The sequence below is a fragment of the Cervus canadensis genome, chromosome 7 (genome assembly GCF_019320065.1).
Source record: "Cervus canadensis isolate Bull #8, Minnesota chromosome 7, ASM1932006v1, whole genome shotgun sequence".
Lineage (NCBI taxonomy): Eukaryota > Metazoa > Chordata > Mammalia > Artiodactyla > Cervidae > Cervus > Cervus canadensis.
In genome coordinates this window covers 62,954,076-62,972,428 of record NC_057392.1, presented here as the reverse complement: position 1 = coordinate 62,972,428, position 18,353 = coordinate 62,954,076, and the positions used below count along the sequence as shown (strand labels likewise).

The window sequence follows — 18,353 nt, the reverse complement described above, 5'->3', positions numbered from 1 at the left end:
GAATTGGTTCATAGTGCTTTACAGGTCTACTATATCCTTCTACTTTTCTGTCTATTCATTCTACTAATTATTGAGTTTGATATTGAAACTCCACCTAAAAATCTTAGTTTATCTACTGAAAAAAATAATTGTAATATATAGTGGAACTATATGTAACTTTGTTCTGTATTTTCCAAGTCTCCTGTAAATGTGTTATCATACTTCCAGAATTTAAAAAATAAAGATAAAAAGTGTATATTACAGTGGTTTTTAGTAAATTCACAGAGTTTTGCAACCATCCAAAAAGAAATTCTGTAGATAATAGAAGTCACTTTCCATTTTCCCTGTTCTTCCCAGCCCCTGGCAATCACTAGTCTACTTTCTTTCTGGGTCTGTGGATTTGTCTATTCTGGATGTTTCATACAAATGGAATCATGCAATGTGAGATCTTTTGTTTTTGGTTTCTATCACTTAGCATCATGCTTTCAAGGTTCATTTGTGTTGTGGCGTGTATTGGTACTTTATTTCTTTTTTGGTTGAATAATAGTCTGTTGTATGGGCATACTATGTTTTATTTATCCTTTCATCAGTTGATGGATATTTGGGTTTCCACTTTTTGGCTATTATGAATAATGCCGCTATAAACCTTTTGTATACAAATTTTTTTTGAAATGTATTTTAAAAATCTATTTTGTTTTTGGCTTCACTGGGTCTTTGTTGCTGTGTGTGGGCTTTCTCTAGTTGCAGTGAGCGAGGGCTACCCTTCATTGGGGCTCACGGGCTTCTCTTTGCGGTGGCTTCTCTTTGAGGCTTCACTGGGGCTCACGGGCTGAAGTGCAGAAGCTTCAGTAGTTGCAGCACGTGGGCTCAGCAGTTGTGGTCCAAGGGCTTAGTTACTGTGAAGCATGTGGGATCGCCCCCCTACCAGGGATTGAACCTGTGTCCTCTGCATTGACAGGCTTCTCAGCCACCCGACGATCAGGGAAGTCCCCATGTACAAATTTTTATATGGACAAGTTTTCATTTCTCGTGAGTGGAATTCTTCTGTTATACAGTCACTCCATGTTTAACTCTCTTAGAAGCTACCAAATTGTTTTTCAACAGTGACTGTGTGACATCCCCACTAGCGATGTATGAGGGCTCCAGTTTTTCTACATCCTCACCAACCCTTGTTAGGTCTCATTGTGGTTTTGATTTTCATTTCCCTAATGGCTAATGATGAATGCCTTTTCATATGCATATTGACCAATTATGTATCTTTGGAGAAATATCTATTCATATGCTTTGCCTGTTTTTAATGAGGTTAGTTGTCTTTGTATTTTTGAGTTCGAAGAGCTCTGAATACAGTTACCTTATGGGATATATGGTTTACCAATATGTTCTTCTGTTGTATGGGTTATCTTTTCACTTTCTTGATAGTGTCCTTTTGTCTATTTTTTTCTTTTGTCACTTTGTGCTCTCGGTGTTGTATCTAGAAACCATTGCCTAACCCAAGGTCACAAAGATTTTCTTATATGCTTTCTTTTAAGAGTTTTGTAGTTTTAGCATTTACATTTAGGCCAGTGATCCATCTGGAGTTAATTTTTGCATATGATGTGAGGTAGGGATCCAAATTTATTCTTTTGCATGTGGCTATGTAGTTGTCCCAGCACCATTTGTTGAAAAGACTGTCCTTTCCCCACTGAATGGTCTCAGTACCCTTGTTGAAAATCAGTTGACCGTTGATATGTAGGGTTATATCTGAACTCTGAATTCTATCCTATTAGGCTATTGATCTATATGTTTGTTCTTATGCCAGTTTTAGACTGTCTTGATTATTGTAACTTTAGGTATTTTTTCTTGTTAGCTCTAAAGGGTTGTTTATTTTAAGACCCAAAAAAGGAAAGGGCCTGAGTGTGATTCTTTTCTTCAGATTTTGCTGAACCGCTGACCATGCCTGGTTATGGAGGAGCAGCTTCTGCTGGGGCCTCTGTTTTTGGTGCTACTGGATTGGATAACCAACCTCCGGAAGAAACTGTAGCTATCATTACCTCCATGGGATTCCACCGAAATCAGGCTATTCAGGCCCTGCGAGCAACGGTAAGCACGAGAGACCATATGAACCCCTGCCTCTTCTGTCAGTGGCAACTGAAACTTTCCAGTGTCCTCTGATCATTTTGAATCATGTCTGTCTCACATCCACTATGCCCCAGAAAGGCTTATTTGCATGTAGTATATGTAAAGCTAAAATAAATGATTGAGGGAAACATACAGAGATTTTTAAGAGTAAGGATATTTTTAAAAAGCAAGGGAGATAATACAATGGAGGTAAGATAATCCAGCTGAAAGACACTCTGTGTCCTCTTAATGTTCATTAGCATGAGGCAGAGACTTTACTTGGAGCTTGCTTGTGGCCTTAGAGGAAGGAGGGATGCTTGAGATCCTGTGTTCAATAAGGCAGTTCTTCAGGAGAAATTGTGCTTTTCTGATACCAAGATCTTGGAGCATTCTCTCTCAAAACTCCTCAAGGAGAAGTCTCTTTGGAATTCTCTGCTTCTGTTTCTCTCTGTGGAGAGAGAAGGTTTATCAGGTATTTGTAAAGTCCTGATATTATCAGGAAAGACGGGACCAGGAAATTTGAGGGTAGACAGAAGCCTTCCTGTTGCAGCGCAGACATCTGTTTAATATTGAGGGAAAGTATTTTTTTTTTTTTTTCCACACCATAATCCATTTTTGAGGGCTTCCCTGGTGGCTCAGTGGTAAAGCCTGCCAATTCAGGAGACCTGGGTTCGATATCTGGGTTGGGAAGTTCCCCTGGAGGAGGAAATGGCAACCCACTCCAGTACTCTTGCCTGGGAAAATCCATGGACAGAGGAGCCTGGCAGGCTACAGTCCAAAGGATCAAGATTGCAAGCGCTGGACATAACTAAGTGACTAAACCACCAGAACCAATCCATTTTGAGTGGATATATGCTCCCGAGTCCTTCTTGCCATCCTAACTGGGTTCTGATGGGGCCCCTTGCTGAGGTCACAGGGGCTCTCCACTGGCTCTGGACAGTTTGGCTGGAACAATCTGTTTCCCTTTAAAATGCTTGAAGTGTTTCAACTGGAGTTTGTTATACTCAGTGTACTTATTTATGCCCCAATTATTTTACTTGCTTGACTGTTTAATTGGACATTTTGCCTACATCTAAACAAATTGTTTAACTCATCAAGTAATGTCACAAAGGGGATTGACGGAAATGCCTTTATGGTCCATTGATTTGAATTACATGGAGTTCAATTTAAAACAATGTAACTTAGCTAACCAGTGTTGTCTTCATTAATTAAGGCATCAGTCTTGTCTCTGCTGCAGTTCAACCACTCTGCCAACATTTAGGAGAAAAGGCTCTGACCTGGTACCCATGCTAGCTTCCCTGTACAAAATACAGTTGGTGGAGAAGGTAGCATTGCAGTTAGTGTGGCTTTGGAAAGAGCCGCACTGAGACACATGCCATTCTCTTTGGCTTTCAGCCTCTCATCATTATCAGCATCAGCCCACAGAAATGCTGAACTAGGACTGATATGGCTTTGGAATGCTGACCTGCTGCTCTGAACTGTTTTTCCAGCGAATCCAATTATAGACTTCAGTTGAGAGACTTGCGGAATGTCCATGGAAAGTGCATTTCATAGACAGGGTCAGAGCCTCTTACTCAGAGCCACTTAGGACTAATGAATTCAGGCGTTCTGCCCTGTCTGCTTGACATCCTGGTTCAAACGGTCAGGATATAATGAGGCCCCGGGGCCGCATACATTGTAAAAATGTTTTGTTTCATCAGAATAGTAATCTGGAAAGAGCACTGGATTGGATCTTTAGCCACCCTGAGTTTGAGGAGGACAGTGACTTTGTGATCGAGATGGAGAATAACGCCAATGCGAACATCGTTTCTGAGGCCAAACCCGAAGGACCTAGAGTCAAGGATGGATCTGGAAGTAAGTTCTTGCCTCAGGGCTTGCTCGAGGGGTCATGGTACATTCTCTTCATGCCCTTCCCTCCCCCTCCTGAATGTTGACACCTTTAAAGTGAAAGTGAAGTCACTTAGTCGTGTCTGACTCTTTGTGACCCCATGGACTGTAGCCTACCAGGCTCCTGCATCTATGGGATTTTCCAGGCAAGAGTATTGGAGTGGGTTGCCATTTCCTTCTCCAGGGGATCTTCCTGACCCAGGGATTGAACCTGGGTATCCCACATTGTAGGCAGATGCTTTTACCATCTGAGCCACTACGGAAGTCTGACGTCATTCAAACCTTAGCACAGATCCCAGCTTCTCATAAATGGTGCACTTGGCCACTTCTCATGGGCCAGGGTGACCTGGGGGGGTCTTGGCAGACTCAGCCATGTTGCCTGGTGTGTGCGCCTCACTTTAGCGCCAGCTCTGACTTGGTCTGTGCTTTGGGGTGAAATTCCATTGTGGGCCGTGAACATTTTTGCCCCAAAGAGAGCCGTTATTTTTGGGGTAACATTTTTGAAGAGCTGAAAAGCGCTCCTATACCCTTGAGCCCATCGTTGCTCAGCCCTCCTCCTGATCAGTTTCTGCAGGGCTGGCAGGTCAGGAAGAGCTGCGATAGGTGCACGCGGCGCCTCCCATCAGCACACACTCACATATGTCACCCTGTGCTGAGCGTGACTCTAAGCACCTTACCTAGACACGCATTTACTCACCACACCCATTTTACAGGTAAGAAAACCGAGGCATAGAACGACTAGGTAACCTTGCCCAAGATCACATTGTTCTTCGGAGGTAGAGCCCAGATTCAAAGTCAGAATCCATGTTCCTGCCTACCGTGGTACCCTGTCTCTCGGGCTCTCCTTCCCCACGGATCGGAGCCTGGCAGCCACCACCCGCTGCCGCCAGGTCCCAGCCAGCTCGCCTCTCTGTTGTTCCTCTGCACTCCCCAGACCTACAGCTCACGGGCCTGGTATGGTTGCCACAGCGCTCAGTGGTCCTCGACCCTCTTCTCCTCACCCCTAGGCCTTCATTCAGGCTAACCCTTGGATGCGAATTGCCCCTTCTTTCCCATCACGGCTTGCCAAACTCCTCATCGTCATTCAGAACTTGGCCACAGGTTCCATTTCCCTGGCCCGCTTCCCCAGGTTCTCATCGTAATCAGTCCCTCCTTACCTCCCATGCTGGTGACAATTACACCAACGTGAACAGTCCTTCATCATGTCACGTTTAGTCTTCACAGTACCCCTGTGAGGTAGGCGCCGGCATTATGTCCATGCTGCAGATGAGGAAACTGAGGCAGAGAGGGCAAAGTAATTCGCCAAGCTCGCTGTGCTGATGAGAAGTAGAACCAGAATTCTCCCCAGGCAGCCTGCCTGCAGAGCCTGTGCCCGTAGCTCCTGTAACGGGGTGTTTGATTTTCTTATTAGAGGTATCAGGTTCATCTTGAGATAAAATTAGTTGTGTAAATACCTGTGTCTCCCAGCTGCCAGGGAGCTGGTGGAGGACAGAGGCCATTTTACTTTTATAGAGCTTGTGGTGGCCGGTACATAGAAAGTACCAACGAAATAATAGTTGGATCTAGTTAAGTTTACCCTAGCAGCGTTTGTTCCCATAATTGTATGACATGTAGCTTCATGGTCTTACCAGACCTAACATGTATGCATTGATGTGGCGCTAGAGACAGAGAGGGAGGGGAGTTTCCTTCTTCTTTTATATAAAATAGGTATTTCTTCACTGAAACTGTGTTAATCTGACTAGATAAGAAAAGGACGAGCTGTAGTTCTCCCAACTTCCAACCTGTCTAAAGGGGCTTGTGTTACTTTTTGGAAATCACTGGCTGGCCTAAAATATTAAAAGCTGTTACGGACAAGTTACTCAATAATTCACGAGCAGGATTTATTATGTGTTCCGTGTCCATTGGTTCACCCCTTCCTTGATTTTCTGTAATGGACTTTTCTTTAGGATGGTGAGTTCTTGCAGAAGGAATAAACCACAAGATGGGGCCCTTGTAATGCTGCCAAGGTATTTGGCTGCAGAGGGAGGGAGAGTCTGATCATTAGGGTTTCCTGTCTTCTGATGGAGCTTGGATGGACCAACCCCTCTCTCAGAGATGGTCGTTAATGATACAGAACAGCCACATCCTCTCCTCGGGCTTACTGAACTCAGAGTGACCTGCATGTATTCCTGGTTTTTGAGTTGCATCCTTGAATAGGATTTCATGAAGTTTTTAAACACCCTTGAATTTAAAGTCTCTCTGGGCCAAACTCTGTGGCTCTTACTCCTCATCACTTCCAAATTTAGCAATTATGGTTGAGTGTGGGTAAGGAGACAGTGATGCGCTACGAAAAAGCCCACGTAGGATATGCAGAATCTAAGGGCAGTAGGAGGAGAAAAATTTAGTTATAAAAAATGCATAAACCACCCTAACTCATCAAATGCATTCTGTGTCAGATTTTGCAGAAGAACAGATGTTTTTCAAGTAGCCTTTCCAAGCACTGTGTCTGGCCCATGGGAGGTGATGAGCAAATGAATGACTGAATGAAGAAGTGAATGCCATGTGGTGGTGGTCACAGGGGTTTTCTGCCTCCATTGAGTGCCGTCTGGAGGAACTAGCAGTGTACTGTTGCATTCTGTTGCCTAAACCACAGGAAAGGGGAAAAACAACATCTTTTTCTTCGCTCCATTAGTATCGGAACGCATGTTGGTCACTCTTCTGGTTTTCCTTTTCCAAAAATTAACATTTATGTAATTTTTTCTTCCAATGAAAAGGATGTATAATAACTTCAGCAACTTGAGAAAATGCAGATCTATGAAAAGAGGAAAATGATAATTACAGTCCTACTAACCAGTCATAACCCAGTCACTGTTAAATGTTTTGTGTATATTCTTTAGATCTTTCTTGGCAAATATATAAAAATGAATATAAAAATGTATATTTATAGAAATATAGCATTCTATTCTATACATGAGATCTTTAAAATATTGAAGGATAGTTAATTTACAATATATTAGTTTCAGGTGTACAACATAGTGATTTGGTATTTTTATAGCTGATACTCCATTTATACTTATTACAAAATAATGACTATATTTCCCTGTGCTGTACATTATAACCACTATTCATGCTGTATTATAGCCTGCTCATTCCCTAGCTGTGGGTGTACTTTATGTAAATCCAGGTCATTGAACATATATTAATATTCAGTTGTACCATAATATATATACCTAATGCTAGGCCAGCTAGCTATTATTTAAATAAAAGACAATTTCAGAAAGAGTTTTAAATAACAGGGTTATTTGCACATTCAGAAGGTGTTGGCATGGATTTTTAAATAATACATTATTCTTAAAGGGTGAATTCCATTTACAGAAGTATAACAAATGCTTCTTTCAGTCTCTATCCAGGTAACAAACATTTGTTCAACATTTAAGTTTCTTTCATTTCCTCCCTCCTCCACTCCACTCCCTTCTTTTTTTCTGTTAAAAATAATGCTGTAATGAATATTCTTGAGCTCTCCCTTCTTCTTTTTTTTTAAAGTTATTTTTAAAAAATTATTTATTTCTTTGACTGCACCGGGTCTTAGTTGCAGCACATTGACTCTTTAGTACTAGCATGCAAACTCTTAATTGTGGCAGTTTCCTGACCAGCGATTGAACCCGGGCCACCTGATTTGGAAGCTCGACGTCTTAGCCATTAGACCACCAGGGAAGGCCCTCCTTTCTTATTTCTTTAGGGTGAGTTTCAGGAAGTGAAGTTTTGGAGTCAAATGTGTGTTTTGAGCTTTGAATACAGATGATTGCTTCACTTCCCTCAAACACAGCCATGAGCACCTTTTCCCATCCGTCCCAGCAGTGCTGTCAGCCAAGCACTCTTCCTATTTTTCGTGTCTTTATTGCCTAGTTGTTTTTCTTCTTGTGTTAATTGCTTCCTCACGTCCTTTGCCCATTGCCCATTTTTATTGACGTGTTTAGATTTTTTTTAATTGATTTGTTTGACAGTTTCAGGTATTGTAAATTATACCTCATAGCCTTGTAATATTGAGTTTTTCTGGCAGAAACATGTTTTCCTTTGCTTCATCTCCCCTTTCTTCTGCCCCTGAAGCTATATGGTTTCCCATATAGCTGTATGTGTTTCTGGTTTAGTTACTTCTCAGAATTTGTCTGTGTTGTTGTTCAGTTGCATCTGACTTTGTGACCCTATGGACTCCAGCATGCCAGGCTTCCCAGTCCCTCACCATCTCCCAAAGCTTGCTCAAACTTATGTCCATTGAGTTGGTGGTGCCATCCAATCATCTTATCTTCTGTTGCCCTTCTCCTTCTGCCATCAGTCTTTCCCAGCATCAGTCTTTTCCAATGAGCTGGCTCTTTACATCAGGTGGCCAAAGTATTGGAGCTTAAGCTTCAGTATTAGTCCTTCCAGTGAATATTCAGGGTTGATTTCCTTTAGGATTGACTGGTTTGATCTCCTTGCTGTCCAAGGGACTTTCAAGAGTCTTCTCCAACACCACAGTTCAAAAGCATCAATTCTTTGGTGCTCAGCTTTCCTTATGGTCCAACTCTCACATCCATACATGACTACTGAAAAAACCATATCCTTGACTAGATGGACCTTTGTTGGCAAGTGATCTCTCTGCTTTTTAATATGATGTCTAGGTTTGTCATAGCTTTTCTTCCAAGGAGCAAGTGTCTTTTAATATCATGGCTACAGTCACCATCCACAGTGATTTTGGAGCCCAAGAAAATAAAGTCAGTCACTGTTTCCATTTTCTCCCCATCTTTTTGCCATAAAGTGATGGACCAGTTGCCATGATCTTCATTTTTGAATGTTGAGTTTTAAGCCAGCTTTTTCACTCTCCTCTTTGCCTTTCATCAAGAGGCTCTTTAGTTCATCTTTTCTTTCTGCCATAAGGGTGGTGTCATCTGCATATCTGAGATGATATGCAGAAATCAAGATTCCTCCCAGCAATTTTGATTCCAGCTTGAGATTTATCCAGCCCAGGGTTTTGCATAATGTACTCTGCATATAAGTTAAAAAAGCAGGGTGACAATATACAACCTTGATGTACTCCTTTCCCAATTCTGAACCAGTTCGTTGTTCCATGTCTGGTTCCATAACTGTTGCTTCTTGACCTGCATACAGGTTTCTCAGGAGGCAGGTCAGGTGCTCTGGTATTCCCATCTCTTTAAGAATTTTCCAGTCTGTTGGGATCCACAGAGTCAAAGGCTTTAATGTAGTACATGAAGCAGAAATAGATGTTTTTCTGAAATTCACTTGCTTTTTTTATGGTCCAACAATGTTGGCAATTTGATCTCTGGTACCTCTGCCTTTTCTAAATCCAGCTTCTACATATGGAAGTTCTTGGTTCACGTACTGTTGAGCTTAACTTGAAGGATTTTGAGCATTACCTTGCTCGCATGTGAAATGAGTGCAGTTGTGTGGTAGTTTGAACATTCTTTGGCATTGCCCTTCTTTGGGATTGGAATGAGAAGTGACCTTTCCCAGTCCTGTGGCCACTGCTGAGTCTTCCAAATTTGCTGGCATATTGAGTGCAGCACTTTCATAGCATCATCTTTTAGTACTTCAAATAGCTCAACTGGAATTCCATTGCCTCCACTAGCTTTGTAATGCTAGCTAGCTAGCTAGCTAGCTAGCTTTGTAATGCTCCCTAAGTCTCACTTGACTTCACACTTCAGGATGTCTGGCTCTATATGAGTGATCACACCATCATGGTTATTCAGGTCATTAAGACCTTTTTTGTATAGTTCTTCTGTGTATTCTTGTCATCTCTTCTTAATATCTTCTGCTTCTGTTAGGTCCATACTGTATCTACCCTTTATTGTGCCCATCTTTGCATGAAATGCTCCCTTGGTATCTCCAGTTTTCTTGAAAAGATCTGTAATCTTTTCCATTTTGTTGTTTTCCTCTGTTTCTTTGCATTGTTCACTGAGGGAAGCTTTTTATCTCTCCTTGCTATTCTTTGAAACTCTGCATTCAGATGGGTGTATCTTTCCTTTTCTCCTTTGCCTTTTGCTTCTCTTCTTTTCTCAGCTATTTGTAAGGCCTCCTCAGACAACCATTTTGCCTTTCTGCGTTTCTTTTTCTTGGGGATGGTTTTAATCACCACCTCCTATACCAATGTTACGGACCTCCATCCATAGTTCTTCAGGCACTCTATCAGATCTCATCCCTTGACTCTATTTGTCATTTCCAGTGTGTAATTGTAAAGGGTTTGATTTAGGTCATACCTGAATGGCCTATTGTTTTCCCTACTTTCTTCAATTTAAGTCTGAATTTTGCAATAAGGAGTTAATGATCTGAGCCACAGTCAGCTCCTGGTCTTGTTTTTGTTGACTGTATAGAGCTTCTCCATCTTCCTGCAAAGAATATAATCAATCTGATTTTGATATTGACCATCTGATGATGTCCGTGTGTAGAGTTGTCTCTTGTGTTGTTGGAAGAGGGTGTTTGCTGATGACCCTTGCGTTCTCTTGACAAAACTCAGTTAGCCTTTGCCCTGCTTCATTTTGTACTCCAAGGCCAAACTTGCCTGTTACTCCAGGTATCTCTTGACTTCCTACTTTCATTCCAATCCCCTATGATGAAAAGGACAACTTTTTTTGGTGTTAGTTCTAGAAGGTCTTCTAGGTCTTCATAGAACTGTTCACTTTTAGCTTCTTTGGCATTAGTTGTTGGGGCATAGACTTGGATTACTGTGATATTGAATGGTTTGCCTTGGAAATGAAGAGAGATCATTTTGTCATTTTTGAGGTTGCAGCCAAGTACTGCATTTCAGACTCTTCTGTTGACTATGAGGGCTACTGCATTTCTTCTAAAGGATTCTTGCCCACAGCAGTAGATATAACGGTCATCTGAATTAAATTTGCCTATTTCCATTCATTTTAGTTCACTGTTTCCTAAAATGTTGATGTTCACTCTTGCCATCTTCTGTTTGACCACTTCCAGTTTACCTTGATTGATGGATCTAACATTGCAGGTTCCTATGCAATATTGTTCTTTACAGAATCAGAGTTTACTTTCACCATGAGATACATTCACAGCTGGGCATTGTTTCTGCTTTGGTTCATCCTCTTCATTCCTTCTGGAGCTATTTCTCTGCTCTTATCCAGCAGCATATTGGACATCTGCCGACCTGGGGGGTTCATCTTTTCATACTGTTCATGGGACACTCAAGCCAAGAATGCTGAAGTGGTTTGCCATTCCCTTCACCAGTGGACCATGTTTTGTCAGAACTCTCCACCATGACCCATCTGTCTTGGGTGGTTTCCTTCATCACATGGCTCATAGTTTCATTAACATACACAAAACTGTGATCAATTTGGTTAGCTTTCTGTGATTGTGATTTTGTCTCTGTTTGCCCTCTGATGGATGAGGATAAGAAGGTTGTGCAAGCTTCCTGAAAAAGGAGGGACTGGCTATAGGGGAAACTGGGTCTTGCTTTGATGGAAAGGCCATGGTTAGTAAATCTTCATTCCAATTTTCTGTTGATATATTTTCTAAACTGTTTCTCTTGAATTTTGAAAAGTTCCTGATCTTGCAATTGGCCTTTCTGCAGGGATTTGATTAGAATTACATTGAATTCACAGGTACCACTCTGAAAAATATGTATTCTGTATAGGTGAGTTGTTTACATTCTCAAGACATTGCTTCTTAACTTCATTTTGGTTGGTGAATTGGCTTGAACATTTGAGTTGGGGGTAATGAGGAAAATTTAAAGGTTTAGGTAATTTCTATTTAGGAGCAAAATGGAGAGCCCAAACAGACAATCAAATAAAACCAACAACCTCAGTTTTCAGGGTTCTTTTGTAAGTAGCAGGATTGCTAAGCCAAACTTGTTTAAACAAAACAGTATGTGTTGTATCATAAAAGCTAGCAGGTCCCAGGAAGACTTGACTTTGGGCATGCCCTTGGGCACCCAGAACTCAAACTCTTTTGTCTGGGTGTATCGTCTGCCTCTCTTTCCTTAGGGTTGGTTCCAGTCTTAGACAGGCACTCCCTCGTGGCCACAGGATGGCTGCCAATGCCTCTTACTATTGAGTATTTCCAGGTTAAAATTTAGCAGAAAGAGTCTTGTCCCAGAGTTCTCTGCAGAGGTTCTGAGAATATGAGGGTCTGTCTGTAGGTGGTGCTAGTGATAAAGAACCTGCCTGCCAATGAAGGAGACACAAGAGATGCGGGTTTGATCCCTGGGGTAGGAAGATCCCCTGGAGGAGGGCATGGCAACCCACTCCAGTATTTTGCCTGGAGAATCCCATGGACAGAGGAACCTTGCAGGTCCGACTCCTTTGTGACCCCATGGACTATAGCCCACCAGGCTCCTCTGTCCATGGGATTTCCCAGGCAAGAATACTGGAGTAGGTTACTATTTCCTTCTCCAGAGGGTCTTCCCAATCCAGGGATCAAACTCATGTCTCCTGCATTGGCAGGCGAATTCTTTACTGCTGAGTCATCAGGGAAGACCTGAGAGTAGGTTACTCTTACTTTAAGGAGTAGCGTAGCTACTGGGATGTCGCTACAGCCTGTCAACTCTGAAAATAATGACATGGAAGGTGTTTGAACTGGAAAAACAGTGACTGGGATTAAAGAAGCACTTGCATCAAATTCTTCCTTTAGGGAATATGTTAATGGAAAATGTCTGTTGTCGATCACCAGCCCAGGTGGGATGCATGAGACAAGTGCTTGGGCCTGGTGCACTGGGAAGACCCAGAGGAATCAGGTGGAGAGGGAGGTGGGAGGGGGGATCGGGATGGGGAATACATGTAACTCCATGGCTGATTCATGCCAATGTATGACAAAACCCACTGAAATGTTGTGAAGTAATTAGCCTCCAACTAAAAAAAAAAAAGTCTGTTTGTCATCGTTTTGAATGAGGAAGCAATGTCATTGCATGATGTTATCTAATTTGATTAAAAGGGTTCGTGCTTTTAACACTTGGTGAAATAGTAGCTGTGCTTTACTGAATGTCTACTAAATGCCAGGCATTCCCTTTCCTGCTTTTTCCTGGCTCCTCACAGTGAGAAAGTGGTAGCTGATAAGATACCTACTTGCTTGTGGTAGGACCACCCTGTAATTCAGGTCTGGCTGATTTTGAAGGCTGCATTTTGTCTTTTGCCCTCTCTTGAGTCATCCTCAAGTTTTCTAAATCGGAACACAAGCAGGAGCCTATTTTTCAGAAGACTATTTATGGTCATCTCCTACCTACCTTAATAAGAGCTGTACTTAACTTTCTGTTGAGTTTTTAAAATTCTTAAGAAGTGGGAAATCAAGTCATCAGTCTGACCTATCTGGGCTCCTGCCATTGCAAAATCATTTCTGTTTCTGTGTTGCACTTAATGAGTGCTTAGTTTTTTTTTTTTTTTCCTTTTTTTTTAAGAACTCACTGATTGCCAATGTAATTAAAATGTGATTAGGCTGTGATTACTCAGAACCTGCTCCGGCTCCTTCAGCCACATTGCTCTAATGGTGCAGACATCTTCTGCTGCAGCTGAGAATTTTCCAGCAAGGAGAGCAGAGAGACATTTCATTTACATAATGGTGGTGCTCCCAACATTCAGAACTCCCCGGGGAATGCAGTCAGAATAGGAGCTGTGTAGCAGAGGCACAGCAGCCGGGGAAGCTAAGCCCCAGTGGTCTCCTCGAAAGCCGCACACACTTAATACGTCTGGATTCTCTTTCTCATTCTGTCAGCACCTGTGCTTTTCAGTGGTACTATGGACGTTAGGAGGAAGCCACTCTGGAGTAAACTAATTTACACTGAAGTATAGATGGCCAGGAACTATTGAGCTCGGAGGAAAGTCTTTGCGACTTGTTGTTTTAGGCAGTATGCCAATGAGAAGTCCAGGTGGATTGGTAATTTTGAGCTGGCTGGAGTTGGGGAGGCAATTTGTAGACCTTTTAAGATTCTGTCCATGTTATCAGTTACCTTAAGCTGTTATTGATTTACTCAAATCCTCCTTTCTGTCTTTTTGGGAATTGAATAGTTTTCTAAAAGCTCCAAATCCATCCCTTGCCCCCCACCACAAACCGTGGGTCTTTTCTCAGAGCAGGAATGAGGGAAAGCAAGCAGATGAAGGCAGGGAGATTGCAGATGTAGGATGTTTGAGAGTCAAATGCTGGTAATTTGGGAATGACATTTTCCCTTCTGTTGTTAGGGATGGGTAATGAATCACATTATTCAAGTTAGGACGATTCAGTTGGAACAGTCACTGGTTTCTCATGCAAAGGCTGCAGAGCACCCGGGGTCTTGGTGTTTGCTCCCAGGAGTTTTGGTGTTTCTGTATTCTGGGGAGTTGTCTGTGTGCCGTCAGTCATGTCCGACTCTTTGTGACCCCGTGGACTGTAGCCCACCAGGCTTCTCTGTCCTTGGGATTTCCCAGGCAAGAATACTGGAGTGGGTTGCCATTTCCTTCTCCAGGGAATCTTCCCAACCCAGGGATTGGACTCACATCTCTTACACTGACAGATAAGTTCTTTATTGTCTGAGCCACCAAGGAAACCCTCTATTCTGAGCACTCTGTAAACTGACTAAATAATGTGTCCTGCCCTCACAATCTCATGCCTTTTTAAGTAGATATACATGCTTAAATAATTTAAAAAATGTAAATTAATTGCACTCCTGAATCTAGCATTGCTTTTGGTCATTATGTGTTGTAAAACTATAGTTTTCAAAAAAGTAAAATGACTGTCAGGTACATAAAAACTGAACCTATAGACAGATTTTCTTTGATTTATTAGGGAACCAGTTAGTTGTTATTACTGATTCAAAAGCATCTGAAAGGCTAGAATATTTAAAGATAATTTGATGGCTGAGTTAGATGTATAATTAGTGTCTATGAGGATCATAACTCCTGGAAGTTACAGGTGTTGGCAGAAGAAAAACCTCAGAACCTAAAAGTTGCAAGTTTTATCTGGGGAACCTTACTGAGGACAGTATCATCTGAGGAATTCTCTGAAGAGGTAAAGAAGGAGCCAAGGTATATATTAATAGGAGTATTTGCCGGAAGAAAAACGTATAGTTGAACATCAAAAGTTTACTGCTAATCACAAAGAAAACATATCTCAAGTTAATGATCGTAGTACTTTTCCATGTCGGGGAAGATGCAAGATTCTTAGCTCGTTGAAATCATTCATTAGATATGAGTCTTAACTGTCTAAGGTCGGTACCCAGAGTACAGAAAGGTTCCTGTTCTTTCTCCATCCTGAATTCCCTGAGGCTGCACTGTGGTCAGGGGCACTGGCTGAAGGCTTGATCTTTGTAGAGCAGGAATGGCAGGCAGCATTCTCCATCTACAGCGCCCCCTCCTGGTCATAGATTTGATCCAGGGTTGGGAGGCATTTCGTGACAAATTTGTCCTACTGGACTAGGAAATCTCATGCTTAGGTCAGATGGGGATTTTGTTGATAGGCCATTCGACAAGTATTTTTTGAATTAGGCCCTGTTGATAACCTAAAATTCTCTGGATTGTCTGTCGTACTAGTTTACAATTTGGAAATTCTTTCCCTTATTGCTTCTTCCTATGTCTTGTTGTTCAGTCACTCAGTCGTGTCCGACTCTTTGTGACCCCATGCACTACCTCTCACCAGGCTTCCTGTCCTTCACTATCTCCTGGAGTTTGTTCAGACTCATGCCCATTGAGTTGGTGATGCCATCCAACCATCTTGTTCTGTGTTGCCCCCTTCTCCTCCTGCCCTCAATCTTTCCCACCATCAGGGTCTTTTCATCAGGTGGCCAAAGTATTGGAGCTTCAACATCAGCCTTTGCAATGAATACTCAGGACTGATTTCCTTTAAGATTGACTGGTTTGATCTCCTTGTTGTTCAAGGTACTCTCAAGAGTCTTGTCCAGCACCACAAATTGAAAGCATCAATTCTTTGGTACTCAGCCTTCTTTATGGTCTAACTCTTACATCCGTACATGACTACTGGAAAACCATAGCTTTGACTATACAGACCTTTGTTGGCAAAGTGATGTCTCTGCTTTTTAATACGCTGTCTAGGTTTGTCATGGCTTTTCTTCCAAGGAGCAAGTGTCTTTTAATGTGGCTGCAGGGCTTCCCTGGGGGCTCAGCAGTAAATAATCTGCCTGCAATGCAGGAGTTCCAGGAGACACAGGTTCAGTCCCTGGGTTGGGAAGATCCCCTGGAAGAGGACATGGCAACCCACTCCAGTATTCTTGCCTGGAGAATCCCATGGACAGAGGAGCCTGGTGGGCTACAGCCCACAAGGTCGCAGAGAGTCAGATGAACTGAAGTGACTTAGCACACATGCAGTCACTGTCCACAGTGATTTTGGAACCCGAGAAAATACAGTCTGTCACTGTTTTCCATTTTTTTCCCCACCTTTTTGCCATGAAGTGATGGATCAGATGCCATGATCTTAGTTTTTGGATGTTGAGTTTTAAGCTAACCTTTTCACTCACTTCTTTCACTTTCATCAAGAGGCTTTTTAGTTCATCTTTGCTTTCTTCCGTAAGGGTGGTATCATCTGAATATCTGAGGTTATTGATATTTCTCCTTGCAGTCTTGATTCCAGCTTCATCCAACCTGGCATTTTGCATGATGTACTCTGCATATCAGTTATATAGGCAGGGTAACAATATATAGCTTTGACATACTCCTTTCCCAGTTTGGAACCAGTCTGTTGTTCCATGTCCAGTTCTAACTGTTGCTTCTTGACCTGCATACAGGTTTCTCAGGAGGCAGGTAAGGTGGTCTGGTATCCCAACTCTTTAAGAATTCCATACCGTCAAAGGCTTTAGCGTAGTCAATGAAGCAAAAGTATATGTTTTTCTGGAATTCCCTAGTTTTTTCTATGATCCAACAGATGTTGGCATTTTGATCTCTGGTTCCTCTGCCTTTTCTAGGTCTAGTTTGTACATCTGGAAGTTCTTAGTTCACGTACTGTTGAAGCCTAACTTCAAAGATTTTGAGGATTACCTTGCTAACATGTCAAATGAGCACAATTGTGTAGTAGTTTGAATGTTCTTTGGCATTACTCTTCTTTGGGATTGGAATGAAATCTGACCTTTTCCAGTCCTGTGGCCACTGCTGCATTTTCCAAATTTGCTGGCATATTGAGTGTGGCATTTTAACAGCATCATCTTTTAGGATTTGAAATAGTTCAACTGGAATTCCATCATCTCCACTAGCTTTGTTTATAGTGATGCTTCCTAAGGCCTACTTATCTTCACACTCCAGGATGTCTGGCTCTAGGTGAGTGACCACACCATTGTGGTTATCTGGGTCACTAAGACCTTTTTTTATACAGTTCTTCTGTGTATTCTTGCCAGCTCTTCTCAATGTCTTCTGCTTAACAGACATTTGGTTCATACCATTTCTGTCCTTTATTGTGCCCTTCTTTGCATGAAATGTTCCCTTGCTATGTCTAATTTTCTTGAAGAGATTGCTAGTCTTTCCCATTCTATTGTTTTCCCTTATTTCTTTGCATTGATCACTGAGGAAGGCTTTCTGCATTTCTTCTTCTTGGGGGTGATTTTGGTCATTGCCTCCTGTACAATGTTATAAACCTCTGTCCATAGTTCTTCAGGCACTTTGTCTATCAGATCTAATCCCACGAATCTATTTGTGCCATGTCTAGAGCTGTACTATTATGTTATTCTATATAGAGTTATATATGTAATCAGTTGCCTCAAGTCGTTTCAGTTCAGTTCAGTCGCTCAGTCATGTCCGACTCTTTGCGACCCCATGAATTGCAGCATGCCATGCCTCCCTGTCCATCACAAACTCCTGTAGTTTACTCAAACTCATGTCCATCGAGTGGGTGATGCCATCCAGCCATCTCATCCTCTGTCGTCCCCTTCTCCTCCTGCCCCCAACCCCTCCCAGCATCAGGGTCTTTTCTAGTGAGTCACCTCTTCGCATGAGGTGGCCAAAGTATTGGAGTTTCAGCTTCAGCATCAGTCCTTCCAATGAACACCCAGGACTGATCTCCTTTAGGATGGACTGGTTGGATCTCCTTTCAGTCCAAGGGACTCTCAGGAGTCTTCTCCAACACCACAGTTCAAAAGCATCAATTTTTCCGTGCTCAGCTTTCTTCACAGTCCAACACTCACATCCATACGTGACCACTGGAAAAACCATAGCCTTGACTAGATGGACCTTTGTTGGCAAAGTAATATCTCTGCTTTTTAATATGCTATCTAGGTTGGTCATCACTTTCCTTCCAAGGAGTAAGCATCTCTTAATTTCATGGCTGCACTCACCATCTGCAGTGATTTTGGAGCCCAGAAAAATAAAGTCTGACACTGTTTCCACTGTTTCCCCATCTATTTCCCATGAAGTGATGGGACTGGATGCCATGATCTTAGTTTTCTGAATGTTGAGCTTTAAGCCAACTTTTTCACTCTCCTCTTTCACTTTCATCAAGAG

General features: G+C 42.2%; 1 protein-coding gene across 2 annotated transcripts in view; it reads left to right on the top strand.

Moving 5' to 3' along the window:
• The window catches only part of USP13 (ubiquitin specific peptidase 13), a 130,486-nt gene that overhangs the window by 97,829 nt on the left and 14,304 nt on the right, over positions 1-18,353 (top strand). For both annotated transcript variants that reach the window (XM_043473666.1, XM_043473665.1), the window contains 2 exons: positions 1,892-2,058; positions 3,777-3,930. In XM_043473666.1, the coding sequence (XP_043329601.1) occupies positions 1,892-2,058; positions 3,777-3,930 (321 nt within the window). The remainder of the gene's footprint in view (positions 1-1,891; positions 2,059-3,776; positions 3,931-18,353) is intronic.